General features: G+C 26.3%; 2 protein-coding genes across 2 annotated transcripts in view; one reads left to right on the top strand and one right to left on the bottom strand.

The window, feature by feature from the left end:
- The window catches only part of LOC127281166 (neurexin-1), a 358116-nt gene that overhangs the window by 11003 nt on the left and 325252 nt on the right, over nt 1–21861 (bottom strand). Inside the window, exon 22 of the mRNA XM_051304733.1 lies at nt 204–445. Coding sequence (XP_051160690.1) covers nt 204–445 — 242 coding nt within the window. The remainder of the gene's footprint in view (nt 1–203; nt 446–21861) is intronic.
- Nucleotides 1–21861, top strand: part of LOC127281174 (NADH dehydrogenase (ubiquinone) complex I, assembly factor 6) — a 48466-nt gene that overhangs the window by 17963 nt on the left and 8642 nt on the right. The window lies entirely within an intron of this gene.

Here is a 21861-nt window from a genome sequence, read left to right as displayed (position 1 = left end):
TTTAATTATTTATTTAATTTTTGCTTATTGTTTTATTTTATTTCTTAAATTTAGATAAAATACAAATTTTTAGTTATTTTTTAATTTTCTGGTCCAATAAGTTAAAAAAAATTTTTTAAATAATTTTGAAAAATTAATAATAGATTCTTTATTATTATTATTATTATTTTTTTTTTTGATTGGGGGGGAGAAAAAATTCTTACTTGTTGCATCCTTTGTAAAGGCGCGGCTTTATCCACAAGACTGCCAATTGGCAATAATTGAACATCACCTCTCGATGTGACTTTGCCATCCTTGGCGGCTGCTAATTCCAATATTCTCACTCCATTCACCACTAATCCCGAAACAACACCTAAAAATGGTCTATCAACTCTTCCTTTACTGCGATTCCAACGTCCTCCTACTTGAATGGTCGATTGACTATTGAAAACAGCCATTTGATGACCTGAAATATTTTTAAAAAAATTTCATTTATATTATTTTTTATACATTATATATATATATTAATTTTTATAATATATGGGGAAAACATTTATTAACAAAACAAAAGAGAAATTTGGATATTTAAAAGACTAAAAATTTTATTTATATACTTATTTCGATTGAAAGTTATGATTTTTATATTATTATAAGTATATAAATTATTTTTTATAATTTTTTTTCGATTATAAGTTTACGATTGTAGTTTGATTTTTTAAGTAAACAATTCCAATGTAGGTTGTAAGCGGTTGTAAGTTTACAAATAATTAAAAATTTACATTCTAAATATACGAAATATTTACTATATAGTAAATAAGTAATAGTAAGTAATAGTAAAATAGTAGATAGTAAATATTTTGAATTTAGATTGTAAATTTTTTGAATGTAGGTTGTAAATATTTTAATTGAAGGTAAACATTAACACGTAGGTTGTAAGTTTTAATTATAGGTATAGGTTATAAACTTTTCGGATGTAGGTTGTGAGTTTTCGATTGTAGGTATAGTAAATATTTCAAAATTAGACTGTAAAAATTTCAGTTATTTTTTTGTTAAGTTTTTGAAAGTAGGTTACTATTTTTCTATTATAGGTTGTAAACTTTTTTGAATTTACGTTGTAAACACGTTGACTGAAGGTTGTAAACATTTAGACTGAAGTTTACAAACATTTTAAATGTTATATATAAGTTTTCGATTAATTTACTTCTTAATTGTAGACAATACCAAAGTAGGTTGTAAGTTTTAATTATAGATTGTAATTTTTCTATTGTAGATAGTAAATATTTCAAAATTAGATTGTAAAAATTTCAATTATTTTTTTGTTAAGTTTTTGAAAGTAGGTTACAATTTTTCGATTATAGGTTGTAAACTTTTTTGAATTTAGGTTGTAAACACATTGACTGAAGGTTGTAAACATTCAGACTGAAGTTTACAAAAATTTTAAAATGTTATATATAATTTTTCGATTAATTTACATTTTGATTGTCTATAGACAATACCAAAGTAGGTTGTAAGTTTTAATTATAGATTGTAATTTTTCGATTGTAGATAGTAAATATTTCAAAATTAGATTGTAAAAATTTCAATTATTGTTTGTTAAGTTTTTGAAAGTAGGTTACAATTTTTCTATTATAGGTTGTAAACTTTTTTGAATTTAGGTTGTTAATACATTGACTGATGGTTGTAAACATTCAGACTAAAGTTCACAAAAATTTTAAAATGTTATATATAATTTTTCGATTAATTTACATTTTGATTGTCTATAGACAATACCAAAGTAGGTTGTAAGTTTTAATTATAGATTGTAATTTTTCGATTGTAGATAGTAAATATTTCAAAATTAGATTGTAAAAATTTCAATTATTGTTTGTTAAATTTTTGAAAGTATGTTATAAACTTTTTCGAATTTAGAGGTTGTAAACACTTTGACTGAAGGTTGTAAATATTTAGACTATAAAGTTTACAAACATTTTAAATGTTATAAGTTTTTGATTAATTTACTTTTTGAATATATATATATATATATATATAGGATATAAACAATACCAAAGAAATAGGTTGTAAGTTTTCGATTGTAGGTATAGTAAAAATTTCGAAATAGTAGTAAATTTTCTATTATAGTTTGTTAAAAATTTCAAAGTTGTAATTTTTTTAATTAGGGGTTGTAAACTTTTCGAATGTAGGTTGTAAGTTTTTGATTTGTAAATTTTTGATTTTACATTGTGAATTTAGATTTAATAATAATCGAAATATGCATTTTATTTATTTACTTTTTTTAGTGTAAAATTTATATTTGTTGATTTATCATTAAAATAATTAGATATATATATATATATATATATATATACGTTTTTATATGCGAGTATATATATGTAAAAATGCGAGTGTTTGTAAGCTTAAGAAGGGCCCTGAAAAGGGAATGGAGGCAATGGAATTTTCATCTCCTCTTCTCTTCTTATACTCTTAGTTCCACATTCCAATATTGTTGTGTCGTAATTCTGTTGTCAATTCTTTGTTTGACGGATGTTTTCGTTTGACCAAAAATCAGGGGAACATGATCGAGCAAGAATAAGAGATAGCGAGTGTTTGTATGTGTGTGTATCGCCACCACCGGTTTTCTTGGGCTTTACATTACTATGTGGCTCAGTTGGCTGACCGTTGGCCAGTTTATCCCTTCCCTTTTGCATAAGAGAGAAATGCAAGAACCACCCAACCAAAGAGATTTGTAATTATATGTATATCTCTCTTTTAATAAGCATAAAGCTCACAAAGAATCGTAGCATGAAACTTTTTTTCAAAAATTATTATTGACTATACTTTTTTTCCCCATGTTGAAAAAATTACAAAATACTTATAAAAAATTAATTTTTATAAACATTTCTTGATATTACACTATATTTTTTGAAATAGAAGAATATGTTTAATTTTGAGTATGTATAACAATTAATTTAATTTTAAGTTTAATTTTCTGAGTATATATATATATAGTTCAAGTTGATCCTATTTTTTGTGATTGCTATAGAAGATTAAATTTTTATTCTTTATTTCTTCAGTTTAATTATTTATGATATAGAATATATGTATATCTTCGTTCTCTCTTCTATTGATATCAAACTAATGAGAGCCCTTTCTTTTCATATAGGGTCTAAATTTGGTTGGTTTTCAGAACAGGCAAGCATCATTCTCTTGGAGCTGTATAAATATATAGGATGTCTGGTGGTCAATGATCCTTCTTTGATAGGAGACTTGACCTTCAACACCATACACACACTCACATACACATATCCCTACTTTTTAATCTTCCTTCCATATATATTCCTTCCTTCCCTTTTGATTACGATAAACGGAATATATGCTTAATAATTTTTTTTTATAACCGGATATTATTCTGTTTATCTGCTTCTATATACAACGTTTATATAAACGTTGCACAAGCAGATAAACTATATATATATTGTATAGGACACATTACTACACACTTATTTTGACTGTTTATTGAAAATTTTTTAAGGTTATGTTGTAAATATTCCAAAAATGTAGGATATAAATTTTTTTCATTGCAGATTGTATAGTTTGTGTGTTATATAATAAAAGGTTATCAAATAAAAATTTTTTAGTTAACTTTTTAGTGTATGTTGTAAACATTCGAATGTAGATTGTAAGTTTTCAATTGAAAGTTGTATACTATAAGAATGTAATTTGTAAGTTTATTAGGCTATGAATATATTTCGAAAATATATGGATTGTAAATTTTCGACGTAAACATTTTAAATGTAGATTGTAAGTTTTTATTTGCGTATAGGTTGTAAATATTTCAATTTTAGGTTGTAGTCACTTATAGAATATATATATATATATATATATATATATATATTCCCCCGAGTAGAAATTTGTAATATATTACAAATAATTTTGGGAATTATCACCAACTTTTTTTGGTGAATATTTCATATTTTTGGGGAAAATGTTTTCCCCAAAAAAATTAGTTATTTTTTCCCTAAATTTTTGTGAAAATTCCCTAAAATTCTAATGTATATATTTTCCCTAAAAAAAGTTGGTGAAAATTTCTCAAAATTCCAATGAATATATTTTTCCCCAAAAACAAGTGGTGAAAATTCCTCAATTTTTTTGAAATCCTTCTTCAAAAAAGTTAAACTTTAAACTTACTTAAGTTACAAAAAGTTATTTGTAAATTGTAATATAATTTATTCATTTCATAGATAAGTTAATTATAACTTAACTAAATAAGTATTTTTAAGTAGACAAAAATTTATATTTCTAAAGAATTAAATTAAAATTTAATCAATATTTGTTTAACAGATCTTATTTTATTTATTATATAACATAAGTCACAACTATTTTCAACGTTTGTTTCCTTTTTTTAAAGTTACAAAGCATGTTTACATAGTTTTATCTTATATATTGAAATTATAATTTTATTTTCATGAGCCTCCGTGGCGTAGTTAGTAAAGCGTTAGACTTCTAAATCTCTCCTAATGACGCTTACGTTCGAGACCTCATGATAATATTTGATAATTTTCAAGAAAACAAATTTTCAACAATAGGTACCAATAAATAATGTAATTAAGATATAAATGCTACATGAATCAAATTTTTAAATTTTTATTTCAATTTTTTAAACTATTGATATTAATTTTTGGGAAAATTCACTAATATTTGTGGAATATTCCCTAAAATTTTAGGGAAAAGTTTCCCCAGAAAATTTTAGGGAATTTTCCACAAAATGCACTGCAAATTTGCGTCACTAGACTTTTGGGGAATTTTAACCAAAAAATTTTTTACAGTGTAGCGCATCTAGCGCTTCCATCCTAACGCCATTACAAATTTCTACTCGGGCCTATTATGTTATTGTAAAATTCTCAAATGTGTAATTTGTAACCTTAAATTTAAATATTTACAACCTATATTCTAAAAGTTTACAAACAATTAAAAATTTACATTCTAAATTCAAAATATTTACTATATACCTATAACTTAATGTAGGCCTAAATATTTATATCTAAACAATTTGTAGGCCTAAATATTTACTACCTTCTATTTGTAGGTCTAAATATTTGCTTACCTACCATTTTTTAGGTTATATATAAATATTCCTACAATTTGTAACTATAATAAATATTTTGAATTTATATTGTAAATTTTTAATTGTTTGTAAACTTTTTGAATGTAGGTTGTAAATATTTCAATTGAAGGTTATACAAATACTTTAATAGATGTAAACATTTTCAACGTAGTAGGTTATATGTATGTTTCAATTACATCATATAGGTTGTAAACTTTTGCGACTGTAGGTAGTAAATATATTTTGAATTTAGATTGTAAATTTGATTATTTTTTAAAAACTTTTCTTATAAGTTATAATAAGTTTACATTAAGGTTGTAAACTTTTCGAATGTTGGTTGAAAGTTTTCGATTGTTTTTTTTTTACATCCAATATAGGATATGTAAAAATTTCAAATTTAGGTTGTAAATAGTTTAAATGTAGCTTATATATATATGTTTTCGACTGTACAGTTGTGAAATATACCATTGTTGGTTGTAGTTTGTAGGTTGTAGGTTGTAATTTTTCGATTATGGGTTGTAAACTTTTTTCAATTTAGTTTGCAAACACTTTGAAGGTTGTAAACATTTAAACTGAAGTTTAAATTAACTTTTTTGATAAACGCAGCTTCTTTTTGGTTTTTATTTATAAAAATCAAATAAATAGAATATAAAAAATAGAATAACACTTTCATAATTTGCGTGTATGTGTATAGAAAGCGTTTAATTTCCGCGGATATAATCAAAAATATAAACAAATATCGAATAATACACTTCTCAGCGTATCCACATAATCTGAGTATATATGTATATATAAAGCGACAGGTTTTTTCACTTTCGGATATATGTAAATTAATTGGAGACATTAATCAGGCCAGTATCTCGAAGCTGGAGGTTTCCTCTCATATATATTACAATATATTATATATATATATATATATATATATGTATATATATACAAGAGGAGATCTTTCCGGACAGTTCTGATCGAGAAAAATCGATGGCCAGTGTATTTTTATACTAGGCAAGTATATAGTGGTATCGGTAGAACTTGAAAAACCGGATGTTGACCAATATAAAAATGGTGGTGTGTGGCTTCGATGTTACACTATACATATATAATGCGTATAGCTATACACATATTATATATATATATATATATATATATATATATATATTGGACTCGCTCTTGCTTGCGGATGTTAAACGCCAGAGGCACATCGAATGCTCTTGGGTAATAGGAAAGTAACAGGCATCAGTAAGGGTCTTTAAGAATAGGGAGAGAAAGAAAGAGAAGAATAATCCAAGTACAAGATTTTATGATTATATATATATATTTTTTTTTTGTGTAAGGTCATGTTATAATTTCTGGTCTTTGCAGACTGTATATATACACACAAAAGAAAAAATGATTTTGCCTGACATCTCTATCAGGTTACCAGAAGAAAATAAGATCTGTACATCATATTTTAGGTTTTTTTTCCTTCTTTCTTTCTTTCTTTCTTTCTTTCTTTCCTTTAAAATCCGTTTCTTTATTAGTATTTGGTCATTTGTGATCGTGAATAGTGATTGTGAGTAGTAAATAATTTAATTTAGAGTTAGTATATATATAAGTATAAGAAAGGAACTATGAAAATTTTTAACATTACATGAGGTTCTGCTCGTTTACCCTTTTGTTTCTTCATATATTTGTGAGTGAGCCGAAAAAAAAAATTCTGAAATTTAGGATATATACTTGGCATCTATTTTAGAATATTTTATACTTAAATTCAGTATGTAATATTCTTAAAATTAGAACATATTCTTTGTATACTTATAGTATATATGTTCTAATTTTAAGAATATAACATACTGAATTTAAGTATAAAATATTTTAAAATAGATGAACAAATATATACTCATAGAATACTTTTGTTTCGGTGTAAAAACGAAAGAAAATTATGTTTTTATTATTTATAAATATAATTATTTGTTATATATACTATATTTGTAGAAAGAAATTTGGTTTTTGTTCTTTACAAATTTAATAAATACACCGAAAAAGATGATTCTAAAATTTAGAAGTAACTTGGTACCTATTTTAGAATATTTTATACTTAAATTCAGTATCTAATATTCTTTAAATAACAGAATATATTCTTAAAATTTAGAAAATATTCTTAGAATTTAGAATATATTAAAATTCAGAATATATATATATATTCTTAGAATTTAGAATGTACCAAGAATATATTCTAATTTTAAGAATATTACACACTAAAAAATAATACTTAGTTTCAGTTCACTTTTGACTAAAACCGTTAACATTATAACTATTATTTTTACTGAATTTCAGCCTTGAATGTATGATTGTAAGTCCTAAAATTGACTTAATCTAGTTTTAAGATAAAAATTACGATAGTTTCCAGGCATTTTGATTTTAAGATGTTAACGGTTTCAGTATTTGTTTTTTTGTGTGTAAATACTGAGTTTAATTATAAAATATATTTTAAAATAGGTGCCAAAAGTATATATGCGAATTCTAATTATCAGAATGTTTTTTTTTCGGTGTTTCTTTTTTTTACCTCTAAAATTTAGGGGTAAAAATAACAGACAGTATAAAAACTCATAAAGTAAATATTAAATATGAAGTTAATTGAATATAGAAATTTTTCATTTGGGTCAACTGTTGCACAAAAATTTGTTCAGTCTATTTATATATGTATATGTAAGACATTCCTAGAGCAGGATATTTAAAGGGAAACACTTGTCAGACGAGCATAGTCAGATTATCAGCAAAGTATAAAAATGAAGTTGGTTGAATCCTCAGCACATTATACATACGTTATACAATAATAATGATAATAATGTACCTTTTGAAAGGGAATTTGGCACGTGCGTCTTTTGATCGGCACGTGCCAATTTAAATTGATACATCATAATCGCCATCATTATACCATATATATATATATATTGAATTACTATATATATGTGTATATGTATATCGTGTTATTCTCGTGGTATGACTTATTAAGTTTTTTATAAATCTGACACATAAGTGTACATGTGACCGTTACCATTGGCAAGATAAGTGTCATTGATACCGCATTCCAATCTGAAGAAGACCAATAAACTGTATCACTTTACTAGGAGAACATGAAAACGTTGGGCGTCGACAAAAGGTATACATTAAACCCGACCCGACAAGTTGGTTATATATGTATATATATATGTATACTATAGTGACCAAAAATGAATCGTGATTTTCGGCAGACCAGGTATGCGGACCTGACGAAATTGCCTCTCTAAGAAATACATCATCATCAATGGTCCATATATGTTGAAAAAAGAAAAAATTATTCTAAAATATACATTCTCGACACTTAGTTTTTTGGGTATATTTTAAAATTTATTCTTAAATTCAGTATATACTATTCCTAAAATAAGGATATATTTTAAATTTATTAAATGAATCTAAATGTTAAATTATATATATTTCAGATACTAATAGACCTTTTCATGCTGATCATTCTGTCCTCTTCCAACTCATGTGTCATTGTATGCGTTAGATAAAGACAGAACGATCAGCATGAAAAGGTCTATTGTAAGAATATAAATATATTCTTACACGTTATAGTATACTCTTAAATTTAGCACAGAAAAAAACTGAACTCAGAATGAGCCGTGTAGGCGGCTCATTTTGATGTGCAACAAAAATGAACCAGGTTGGTGGCGCCACTGTCTATGTCGTTTAGCATTGGCTCATTCTGTTTTGCATCAAAAATGAGACAAGGTTTTTTTCTGTGAGAATGTATCCTTATTTTATGAATAGAATAAATACTAAATTTAAAAATAAATTACATCGAAATATTCTTAATTTATACTAGTGTCAAGCTTAATTTTAGAATAATTTTATTAGTATTCTCTTATTGAATGTAATATTTATAAAAATTAAAACTTGTAAACACAGAAAATTAAAAGGCATTAAAATAAGCTGCAACGCGCTTATTATTTTAATCCAATTTTGCTTATTTTAATCCATTTTGGTATTAAAATAAGCAAAATTGAATTAAAATAATAAGCGTTGCAGCTTATTTTAATGCTTTTTAATTTTTGAATATTCGCCGCACGTTATTCCTAAAAAAAAAAAAATAAAAAAAATCTATTCTAACGCGTTACCGTAACGGTTAAATATGTTTTGAAAACCTTGACATAACGCAAATTATTAACATTCATCGTATATATATATATATATCAATAATAAATTATAAATAATTTTATAATTTATAAATAAGCAAATAATAATTTTATAATTTATTTTTGTTAAAAGAACCTCAATAAAGAACTGTAAACAGTTCGAGTAGGCGATAAAATAATAATAAAACTAAAACAACCGTACAGAATTATTTTAGTATAAAAATATAAAAAATAATAAAAAAAATTTATTTCTTATTCTTTATTTTAAAACATTGAACTATAAGATTTATAGTAAAAAAAAATTGTAATTTAAGATTTATCTACAATATATATGATATCGTACAAGTTTTCTTTATATGTATATAAATATAATATGCTTGTGAAGCAATTAGCTCTTGCGCGACATAATCTAAATTAATAAGTAAACTGACAGGAGAGTAGCTTTTAGGGAGAGGTGGATGAACTTGAAAGTGGGTTAAGGTGGCGTTCGAAACGCTTAGACAAGTGGCGCATTCGGTTAAAATGGATCAGGGGAGAAGGAACCGTTTGTGAATAAAAAAACTGCCTAATCTTATATATATATATATATATATGTCCGTCTCGCATGGCCAACATATTGTGCGAGGTGTAAAGTATATTGAATGTTTAATAATCTTTTTGTGTTACAATATTATAATATAACATTTTTTTAAAAATATGTATAACGTTTACAAAATTTTTAATTTCACATTATTTATTTTTTTTAACTACTCTCTAAATCTGAATTAGTAGTTTTCTACTAATGAAAGAGTGCGGATTCGTTTATTCGTAAAAGTTATATATATATATGTATATAATTTCATGATTTACATATGTACAAACTCTAATCTTATAGTATTTGCAAAAAATTTTATACCGTTGTAATTGTTTAAACCTGTACATTGCAAATATAATATTTATATAATTATTTTTTTAAATTCCAACAATTTTTAATTTTACAATGAAAAGCCATAAAACCATAAAAGATCCTTCCGACTGCCTTTTGGAGACCAGGCTCGGAGGTCATAAAAATTTTAAATATGTTTGCTTGATTTTAGTTATAGGAAAAGCAACACATGTTACAATCCTATTCACATCATAGGCTATATGTTTTTCAGAAAAAATCTAGAAAACGCCTTTTTCACTTAAAAATACATCTTTTTACAACAAAATGCGCAGAAAAATATCGATCTCTCCTGGAACAGAGTATATATATATATGTATATTCTAAATAATAGAATATTGGTTTTTTGATTTTAGAATATAATACTCTTATAATAAGAAAGTATTCTTAAATTAATAATAAATAGTTCTTTATTTAAAATTAGATTAAGATTCTTAAATAAGGAACTACTTCTTCATTTAAGAATCCCTTCTTATTTTAAGAGTATAGTATTAAAGTATGTTAATATTAGCATCTTAATTTAATGGTAAATTAAGAATTATTTCTTAATTTATAAATTCCTTCTTATTTTAAGAGTATTGAAGTCACTAAATTTAAGAATCGTTTCTTATTGTAAGAGTATTATATTCTAACTTTAAGAATAAAATGCATGGGTAATATTTTTAAATAGTCACCAAAAACATTCTGAAATTTAGAATATATATATATATACTTTGGCACCTATTTTAGAATATTTTATACCTAAATTCAGTATTAAATATTCTTAAAATTAGAATATATTCTTAGTATATTTATGGTATATATTTTTATCATTTAGAATATATACTAAATACATCAAGAATATATATTCAAATTTTAAGAATATTTAATACTGAATTTAAGTATAAAATATTCTAAAATAGGTGTCAAAAGTTCTAAATTTAAGATTTTTTTCGTTTTTGTTATCCTGCGTGTGTTAAAGTATATATATAGTATGCAGTGACATATATATATATACATATATGCACAAGGGTTTTGTATACATATATATAATTAAACCTCAATCGCCATCAGGGACAAAAGACGAGCCTCGAATGAGAAATCTTATCCTCCTCACTTGTTGTGATCTCCTGATCTAACAAGCGCCATGCGCCTTCGCGGTTTTCCCACGCGCCCTCACTCAGTTCTCACGCAGGTTCTCCGTCGACCCGCGGAGCCCAAGCACGACTTCACACATATATATGTACAATAAATATGTGTGTGTGTGTGTCGAGACATCGTAACCCGTCGTCGGCCTTTTACCACGACGACCTTGCCCGTGGGAACAAAAAAAAAAAAAAAAAAAAAGTGAAATCAGTCCGATGATCATTGGCCATGGCCCACACCCGGGATCCAATATATATATAGTATATATAAATATACATATACTTCTTGGACCAACATAAGGTCCTGACTACTCGGGGTTTCAATTTCTCGCGTTCCCGGAGTCCTCTCCCACGGTACGATCCCGTGGGAACGATTTAATTGGCTGGGAAGAGGCTGTCGTCCAATTCCAAACTTGGTATGCCGCAGAATCTTATCTTCTTCACTTCCCTCCGCACACTCACAGGTTCCCCCTCCCCTCTTCTTCTTACCCTACGATATTCTTGTACGCGCTCACTTTACCCCGTGCGAGGATTGTAGTTAAAACCACCCATAAAGTTTAACCCCCTGTGCACGAGTCGAAGATCAACGCCGCATGGAGACCCCGCGAAGAATGAAAGAGAGAGAGAGAGAGAGAGTGAGAGTGAGAGAGAATTTAATCCCATCGTAAAGCTTGACCCTTATCGCATTGGATTCACGTGACGAACACGTGAGGGTAAGAATATATATATATATATATATTAGAGATAAATGCGCTTTGACACTTCTTACGTGAGGTCATTGACTCGATATTCTAGTGGTGCTATGGGTGCACGGAAAAAAAGAAAAAGTAACTTTTACTACTTTAAAAGTAAAATTGGACCTGTCCGAAGTTTCTGCGCATCTCTGGCAACTTTTACTCCAAAAATAGTAAAATTTACTTAAGAAATAGTAAAAATTACTACGGAAACAGTACAATTTACTACAGAAATAGTCAATTTTACTATTTTTCGAGTAAAAGTTGCCAGAGATGCGCAGAAACTTCCGACAGGTCCAATTTTACTTTTAAAGTAGTAAAAGCGTTACTTTATTCGTTTTTCCATTTTTCTCCGTGTGTATATGAAAAGGAAGAACAGATTTTTTTTTTTAAAACTCTTTTTGGACTATTTTAATTCTTAGAAAAATTAGAAGTAGCGGGAAAATATTGCATTTTCAACTAAAGGGTTTAGTGGGTTTTATATATTTTAGAAATTTCTTTGAACATTAAAATCGAATTTGTAAATATATACGTTGACTTATTGTATATAGAAACTGTATTTACATATATTTTGACCTATTTTGAATCTAAAATTTACATTCATTGAAGGTGAATTTAGTATTATTACCTACTTTGACCTATATATTAAGCAGATTTTAATCCAACATTAGACTGAAATATTGTATATCTTTATTGGACATACTTTGACCTATTTTGAACCTTAATTAGTCCATACATGACCTATATACAATATTTAAAATCTATACATAAACCTACACAGAAAATTAAACGGCATCAAAATAAGCTGCAACGCTTATTATTTTAATCCAATTTTGCTTATTTTAATCAATTTTGGTATTAAAATCAGCAAAATTGAATTAAAATAATAAGCGTTGCAGCTTATTTTAATGCCTTTTAATTTTCTGTGTATATATATATATGTGGAACCCTCATTAGACTTAATTCAAACCTTAATTGAATCTTCTTTGATCTGTATTAAAGCTGTATATACTTTAACACATTTTTTAAACATATACTTTGACCTATATATATGTATATTGAACCTAAATTAAACCTAATTTGACCTATATATTGAACCTAAAGTAGACCTAGGTTTTACCTAATTTAACCTATATTTAACATAAATTATAGATCCAATTGATCCAACCAATTTGACCTAAATTAAATATAAATTAGACCTACTTTGACCTATATATTAAATCTGAGTTAGACCTAATTTAACATACTTTGACACATATTGGACATAAATTAGACCTCGAACCTTAATTAGATCTATGTTAGACCTAATTTAACCTAAATTAGATTTAATTAGACCTATTTAGACCTATATTTAACATAAATTTGTTCTAGGTTAGACCTTATTTGACAGGGCTATTTATAAAATACGTAACGCTTCTAGGGGGTGGGGGGGGGTCAAGCTATTAGTTACGGTCAGCCAAAAAAATAGCGCTAATGTATTGTAACTGTGCGTTACATGGGGGGAGGGAGGGGGGGTTGAATTTTCCCAAAAAAGCGTTACGTATTTTGTGAACAGCCCCTGACCTATATATTGGACATAAATTAGACTTAATTAGACCTACGTTGACTTATATTAAATCTTAATTAGACCTAATTTAACCTATGTTTGGTACAAATTATATAGATAGATATAAGTATATAGTCTATATAAGTTAGATCTATGTTAGACCTAATTTAACATACTTGGACCTACATATTGGACCTAAATTAGACCTAATTTAATCTAAATCGAACCTTAATTAGATCTAGGTTAGACCTAATTTAACCTATGTTTGATATAAATTATAGATCTAAGTTAGATCTATGTTAGACCTAATTTAACATACTTTGACCTATATTGGACATAAATTAGACCTAATTTAACCTAAATCGAACCTTAATTAGATCTAGGTTTAGACCTTATTTAACCTAAATTAGATTTAAGTAGACCTACTTTGACCTGATGTATTAATCTGTGTTAGACTTAATTTGACCTATATTGGACCTAATTTAACCTATGTTTGATATAAATTATAGATCTAAGTTAGATCTATGTTAGACCTAATTTAACATACTTGGGCATATATTGGACCTAAATTAGACCTAATTTAACCTAAATCGAACCTTAATTAGATCTAGGTTTAACCTAATTTAACCTAAATTAGCTTTAATTAGACCTACATTGACCTGTGTTAATCTAGGTTAGACCTAATTTGACCTATATTGGACCTAAGTTTGATCTGGGTCATACCAAATTTGATCTATTTTGACCTATATTTAACCTAAATTATACCAAAATTAGAACTAAAATTTGACCTATTTATATTAAACATACATTGACCTGTTTTGAACTTACATTAAATCTACATTAAACTTTTATTTAAACCTTAATTGGACTTAGGTACTTTATATTGAACCTATACATTTTGGATAGTTTAAAAGGAATGTTACCGATTTTTTTCTCTATAATTAATCGAACTATATCTTTTTCCTGTTTCACCTTGTGCGGAAAGTCATCGCATTATAAACAAGTTTCTATATACATAATATATATTGTATATTGAAAAATGAAATTCTAAATTTAAAAATTTCTTGGCTCTTATATTTAAGAATATTTCCAGCCTGCATTTTATTCTTAAAGTTAGAATCAAATATAAATACTCTTAAAATATAAGAGAATTCTTAAATTAAGAACTGCGTTTCTTATAAAGAAAATTCTAAATTTAGAAATTCTAAATTTAAGGATTCTAATTTTTAGAATTATTTCTTATTTTAAGAGTGTTTTATTCTAACTTTAAGAATAAAGTGTCTTATAAAATTTCGGCCAAAAATTTTTAACAGTTTGTAGATAACGTTACACTGAAAAAAAAATTTATTTGATTCAAATACTCAATTACTTGAGTATTATCAAATAAATATTTATTTGAACCAAATAATTTTTATTTGAATTAAATAAATTGTATTTGAACCAATAATTTCTGTATTTGAAACAAATATATATGTAATTTAATTGACTCAAATAATAATTATTTGATAATAGTCAAGTAATCGAGTATATATTTGAACCAAATAAATTTTTTCTTCAGAGTAAAGAAGAGGAGTTTAATTGAAAAGTGAATTTTAAAGGAGATCAATAATTAATGCATTTAAAAGATGTTCTGCCTTGGTAACTTTCGTAGTAGGCGAGTAGACTATTCAAAGAGTCTATTCCACATGGTATTTTATTGTGCAATTGTTTTCCTATTTCTATATAGTCGAAGCACGCACGTTTCTTCCCACGGGATAATATCCTTTCAAAGTATATGTGTATATTTACATGTATTGGTTTACCTATAAGACAGCGCCGTTGAGATGCTTTCTCGATTCTCATTGGCTCGAAAAACATATATATATATATATATATATGTATTTTGCCTTTCTGGCCTCTCGTGAGAATCTTCACAGCTTCAGGGGAAATTGATTCCCAGGTCGACTAGGAGATCAGCCGATTTAAGCAGGTTTTCAAACTCACTTAAACCTACCCCTCAATTTGTCTATACTTTATTTTAGAAAATTCTTTTTAAAAAAAATTTTCAACAAATGTTAAAATAACATGAAGAAGAATAATAAAATGTTTAAATACGTCTCTTTAAAAATTAATTTCTTCTTGTTTGATATTCAATAATTAATAAACCATCACACTAAAAAATAATACTTATACTACTTTCAGTTTACTTTTGACTAAAACCGTTAATATTAGAATACCATTTTTACTGAATTTCAGCCTTTTGAGTGTATAATTTTAAGTCCTAAAATTGACTTAATCTATATATAGTTTTAAGATAAAAATTACGCTAGTTTTCAGGTAATTTGAATTTAAGATGTTAACGGTTCTAGTATTTGTTTTTTGCATGTGTGATAAAACTGTATTATTTCGCAAAAAAGTACTCTCTAAATCTGAATTAGTAAAAATGTTTACTAATTTGAATTAGTGACTCACTTTTTTTGCTTCTGAATTAGTAAAATTTTACTAATTGTTAGTAAAATTTACTAATAATTAGTAAAATTTTACTAATTCAGAAGCAAAAAGTGAGTCACTAATTCAAATTAGTAAACATTTTTACTAATTCAGATTTAGAGAGTATAATATCCAAATTTCTTATATATGTTATTAAAAACTCACGTGTACCCATGGTATTTATGATGCATATTTACTCACCTGAAACATAAAAGAATTCAAATATAAGTAAGTACATTTTACGAATTGTGTTTTTTTTTTATAAAATTCAAAAATAAAAATTTTAAAACACCGCAGGGAAAATGTAGTATTATTTATGTTTTTCTACATTTTATCTCTAAGTTGCAGATATACGAGTTTGTAAAATGCGACAATTTTTGTGATAATTGACAACATTAAAAATAAGGGAGGAATATAATAATAATACTCTCTAAATCTGAATTAGTAAAAATTTTAACATATAATTTGAATTAGTGACTCACTTTTTGGATTTTGAATTAGCTAATTAATAGTAAAAACAATTTTTCAACTATCCAATTAATACAATTTTTGTATTATAATATATATATATATATATATATAATTAGTAAAAATTCAAAAACAAAAAGTAAGACACTAATTCAAATTAGTTGAAAATTTTTACTTATTCTTAGAGTGTATTCTTGGATAACTTTCTTCATGTTTCTGTATGCCTGATAGTTGAGAGACCAAAGCTGGTCCCAAGTTTGGTATCTTCTCACGCTCCGTGGCCTTCTCCGGGTGGTGACCATTCGAATCTCACTTCTTTTTTTTTCTTTTCTTTTTTTTTTTTTTTTTTTTTTTTTTAATAAAATTATAGGAAGGCTGGGAAAGTCGACGGCTCGCACGTGTCTTCCCACGATTTTCGAGATCTGATCATGACACGTCTCCGTACTGTCTAGACTCTATCGCTAGATATATATGTGTGTGTCTGTCAGTATATATATATGTATATTTATACATACTCGTGAGGAACACGTGGCCCCTGAAAAACTTGTTGTTTACAACCCTTTTAAAAACATTTTGCATATTCACCCCCTATTCATTTAATTTTCATCTGAATTTTAGTTGATATAACTATTTTTGTTCCTTCTCAACTGTACTTTATTAATACACAATTTTTGTGCTTTTTATGACATTTTTTTTGCTGTAAATTTTTTTTCATTAAAAAAATTTCTATTTGCCTAATATGTAGAGATTTCACTATATGCGAATAAGAAAAAAAAATTGTATTAAAAAAAAAAAAAAAAAAAAAAAAAAAAAAAAAAAAAAAAAAAAAAAAAAAATGATACAAGTGATATGAGAAGTAGGTATATAGAGGAGGATAGATAATTTGAAAGACCTTTGAATGTCAGAAAGGTTAGGGTCGAACGAAACCAAGTGTTTAGAAACAACAGGAAAGCATAGAGCTTAAGAAGATGGCATGGAGCCGGTAAGATGGCTAGGATGGAAGATTCTTAGGGCATACCTTCTCCCTATGGTACTATAGATATATATACCTATAGGTATATGCGTATATATAGATATATATACTGTATATGTACATATACATATATATATATATATCTATATATATATAGTCGAGCAGCGTATTTACAAGATTTAATTTTTCCAGCACTATTTTTTGCAGAAAATTTTAAATTATCGCAGTAATAAATTTGTAAATAGTTACGTTTTTTATATATTACATTATACTTTTAATTTTGGGCATCTTTTTTTCGCGATTTTGCCGGTTCTAATTTTACTTCAATGTATTACGCACCGAAAAAAATATTCTAAAATTTAGACTTGGGACCTATTTTTAGAATATTTTATACTTAATTTCAGTATGTAATACTCTTAAAATTAGAATATATTCTTCGTACTTAGTTCTAAATGCTAAATATATACTGAATATTAAGAATATATTCTAATTTTAAGAATATTACATACTGAAATTAAGTATAAATTATTCTAAAATAGGTACATATGTATACACTAAATTTTAGAATACTTTTTTTTCGGTGTAATGATAATAATAACAGGATGGAAAAATAAATAAAGAAACAATTTTAGGGAAGGAAAAGTGTGTAATTTTCTAATTAAAGTCATTCGTAGACTTTAATTTGTTGTTTCCTTTTTGGAATTAAATGGATGAGTGATTGTGACATATGGACTCACTATATATATTTAAATAAGTGTTACGCACCGAAAGAACAATATTCTGAAATTTAGAATATATATATACTTGGGACCTATTTTAATATATTTTATACCTAAATTCCGTATTAAATATTCTTAAAATTAGAATATATTAGTACTTATATAGTATATTATATTCTAAATGCTACACGGAAAAAAAGAAAAAGTAACTTTTACTACTTTAAAAGTAAAATTGGACCTGTCCGAAGTTTCTGCGCATCTCTGGCAACTTTTACTCAAAAAATAGTAAAATTTACTTCAGAAATAGTAAAAATTACTACGGAAACAGTAAAATTTACTACAGAAATAGTCAATTTTACTATTTTTCGAGTAAAAGTTACCAGAGTTGCGCAGAAACTTCGGACAGGTCCAATTTTACTTTTAAAGTAGTAAAAATTACTTTATTCGTTTTTTCATTTTTCTCCGTGTATGTACATATACTAAGTACCAAGAATATATTCTATATAATTTTAAGATATATTACATACTGAAATTTAAGTATAAAATATTCTAAAATCGGTCCCAAGTATATATATATATTCTAAATTTAAGAATATTTTTTTATTCGAATATATGCGTATATGAAGCCTATGCGTTTACGTATACGTTACGTTAAACGTTATATACGATTATAATTTGAGGAGATATATATATATATATATATAATACCAGTACAACAGTGTTAAGAGCCAGACACAACATTCATTGCCTGGGAATCATCAATGTTTCCCATACCCAAGCCAATGGCTCAACGGCGTTTCCCACCATGAAGAGTTGGTGTGAAGACCAGACGTTCCCAAACCTATATCCCGGGCTCGTGAGAGACTCATCGCAACTTTTGCAAACTCAACCCCATTGTATATATACATATATACAGCGGGCCAAACACAAATTTTATGCTTCGTAGCCTCCATAATTTTCGAAAAGTTCAAATTCTATATATATAATAATAATAATAATAATAATAATAATAATAAGTTTTTAATAACAGTAATTGCATTTTTTTTGTTCATATTCTTATATATATTTAAAAATACAAGTATATATTTAACTTATTATTATGATAATAATAACTTTGTATTTTTAAGTATATGAGAAAAAAATTACAATATGAACGCAACAAAAATAACAATTACTGCTATTAAAAACTAATCATTATTGGCCTATATAAAATGGGGCAAAATAATAAATCGATAGAGAATTTTAAAAGGCCTCGCGACCTCACAGGAACTTTCCCATACATTTTATTATGTTATCGCGCCATTCACTCTTCCATAAAATTCAATTCTTGAATGCTTCAGGAATTTTCTATAGAGTAGGTCTCGTATAGTCGTCGTCGGTTATTACATGCGGTTCCCAAGGACGCTGGTGCCAAAGATCAAATCTTAAAATTTAATCTTGTCGAAGGTCACGATTTTATATATATATACCTGAGTATAAACTATACTAAGAAAAGTATATGATATACCAATCTCCCTTTAAATTTTTTTTATATTTAAACACATTAAAATTTTAGTTTTTTATCTCTAAAATTAAATTTAATCACTTTTATTTACCGTTATATAGACGTTATAAAATAATAATGTTACTGGTAATTTAGTCATTATGTTTTAATATTATTTTCAGTTTTGAGGTTATTTTTTACTATAATTAGTTTTGTGTTTGTTTGATATCGAGTTTTTGCTAGGTTATGTTCGTTCCTTCATTTCATTTTTGAAATTAAGTTTTGAGGTTATGTTATCTTCTTTGTCTTTAACTTATATTTTCTTTGTTACTTTTTCCTTATCCTCGAATTTTTGAGGTTATGTATACTCATTGATTTCTACACTGTAAAAAATCTTTTTGAAGATTGTACATTCACAATTTGTATATTTGTGTTAAAATTTGTAAAATTACTATATTCAATAAGGTTATATGTTACTACATTAAAAAAAAGCACTTTTACAATTTTCTGTAAATTTACTACTTTCAAAGTGGGTAATAGATGACGGATGCAACAACTAATTATGTTTCACCTATTACCCACTTTGAAAGTATAGTAAATTTACAGAAAATGGTAAAAGTGCTTTTTTTTAAATGTAGTAACATAACCTTATTGAATATAGTAATTTTACAAATTTTAACAAAAATACAAATTGTGAATGTACAATCTCCAAAAAGATTTTTTACAGTGTACTTTACAAAATTGAGCTGTTTATGTTTGAACTTCAATTTTTATTGTTTAATAAACACTTTCAATTATAATTTTAATTTTAATTAACTCTCTCTTTTAACACTTTAGACCTATATTTGCTCTAATAAAAACAAAAAATTCAGTACCATAATAATAGTTATTATATTATATATAGGTAATAAGTTATTACTATCTTATAAGTTTTCTATATATACAATTGGGGAAAAAATAAAAACGGCGTGTTATTTCCTCCATTTTGAAAAATCCTGTTTTTCCCCATAACTTCCTTCGTCGTTCTGTATTCCTGATAGAAAAGTATACAAAAGTCAACTTTTTCTATTCATCGAACTAATTGACCATAAATTTTGTAATTGATACCCCGGAGGTTTTCTTTTCACACCCTTTAGTCATTTATTATGTTAGAAGTTCAAGTCATTCTTGAAAAGTGAAAAGGACCTTTTCTCAACTACCTGAAAACGAAATACTCCTTATTCCTTCTGGAGTCCTTGTCCCAAAGTGGAGCAATACCTGTCGCCTTTTAGGATTCAATTTTTTTTTGAAATCCATCTTCAACGCCAGGTATAGAATGAAATTTAAAGGGATTTCCAAGAATTCAAATCAGTCACACATTTGAGTTTTATTTTTATCCTTTGAAATTCGCAATAAAAAATTTTTCTAAACGATAATTTTTAATAATAATTTAAATAATAATAATAATAATAATAATAATAATAATAATAATAAAAATAATAAAATTAATGAAAGTAAAATATAAATAGAGAAAATGATGTTAAAATTGAGATGTGTGGGATAAGTCGATTTAAAATCGTGATACTTGGTCTTTTCTTACGAACAATGTGGATAAAAGGGTTAAAGGAAGATCTTGAAAAGTGACAAGAATTGCTCCACATTAGTAGCAGGATAACAGGAGGAAAGAGGAGTCACTCTTGTATTTTTGGTTCGACCGCAACGATTTCAGGTAGTTGGGACAACTGGACCCTATACTTTACAGTATAACTATATATATATATCGTTGTCAAAATTTCACGGTCAATTTAGTCTTTCAATAGCCCCAAATTACTTGTGTAAACTTGAGTCTCAGGATTCCAGAACGAAAATGTATCTATTTTTATATATTATACGTATATATATACATATATGTATTTCTAAAGTATATTTTTTCAAAATGGTAAATTATTTTTTTAGCCAATTTCTAAACAGAATGTTTATTTAACCAAATATCTCATTTTTAACAAAATTTCACAGAAAATTATAAGGTATTAAAATAAGCGTTGCACGCTTATTATTTTAATCCAATTTTTCTTATTTTAAACCATTTTGGTATTAAAATAAGCAAAATTGGATTAAAATGATAAGCGTTGCAGCTTATTTTAATGCCTTTTAATTTTCTGTGTTCTATTATACCAATCCGCATTTCTATAGTAAAAGAATTTAATTGAATTTCTATATTCGTAAAACAA

Source organism: Leptopilina boulardi, unplaced genomic scaffold, assembly GCF_019393585.1.
Source record: "Leptopilina boulardi isolate dan_hultmark-lab unplaced genomic scaffold, ZJU_Lbou_2.1 LbouV2_266, whole genome shotgun sequence".
Taxonomy (NCBI): Eukaryota; Metazoa; Arthropoda; class Insecta; order Hymenoptera; family Figitidae; genus Leptopilina; species Leptopilina boulardi.
Note: the sequence above shows the minus strand (reverse complement) of the source record. Positions and strands in the feature narration are given on the sequence as shown.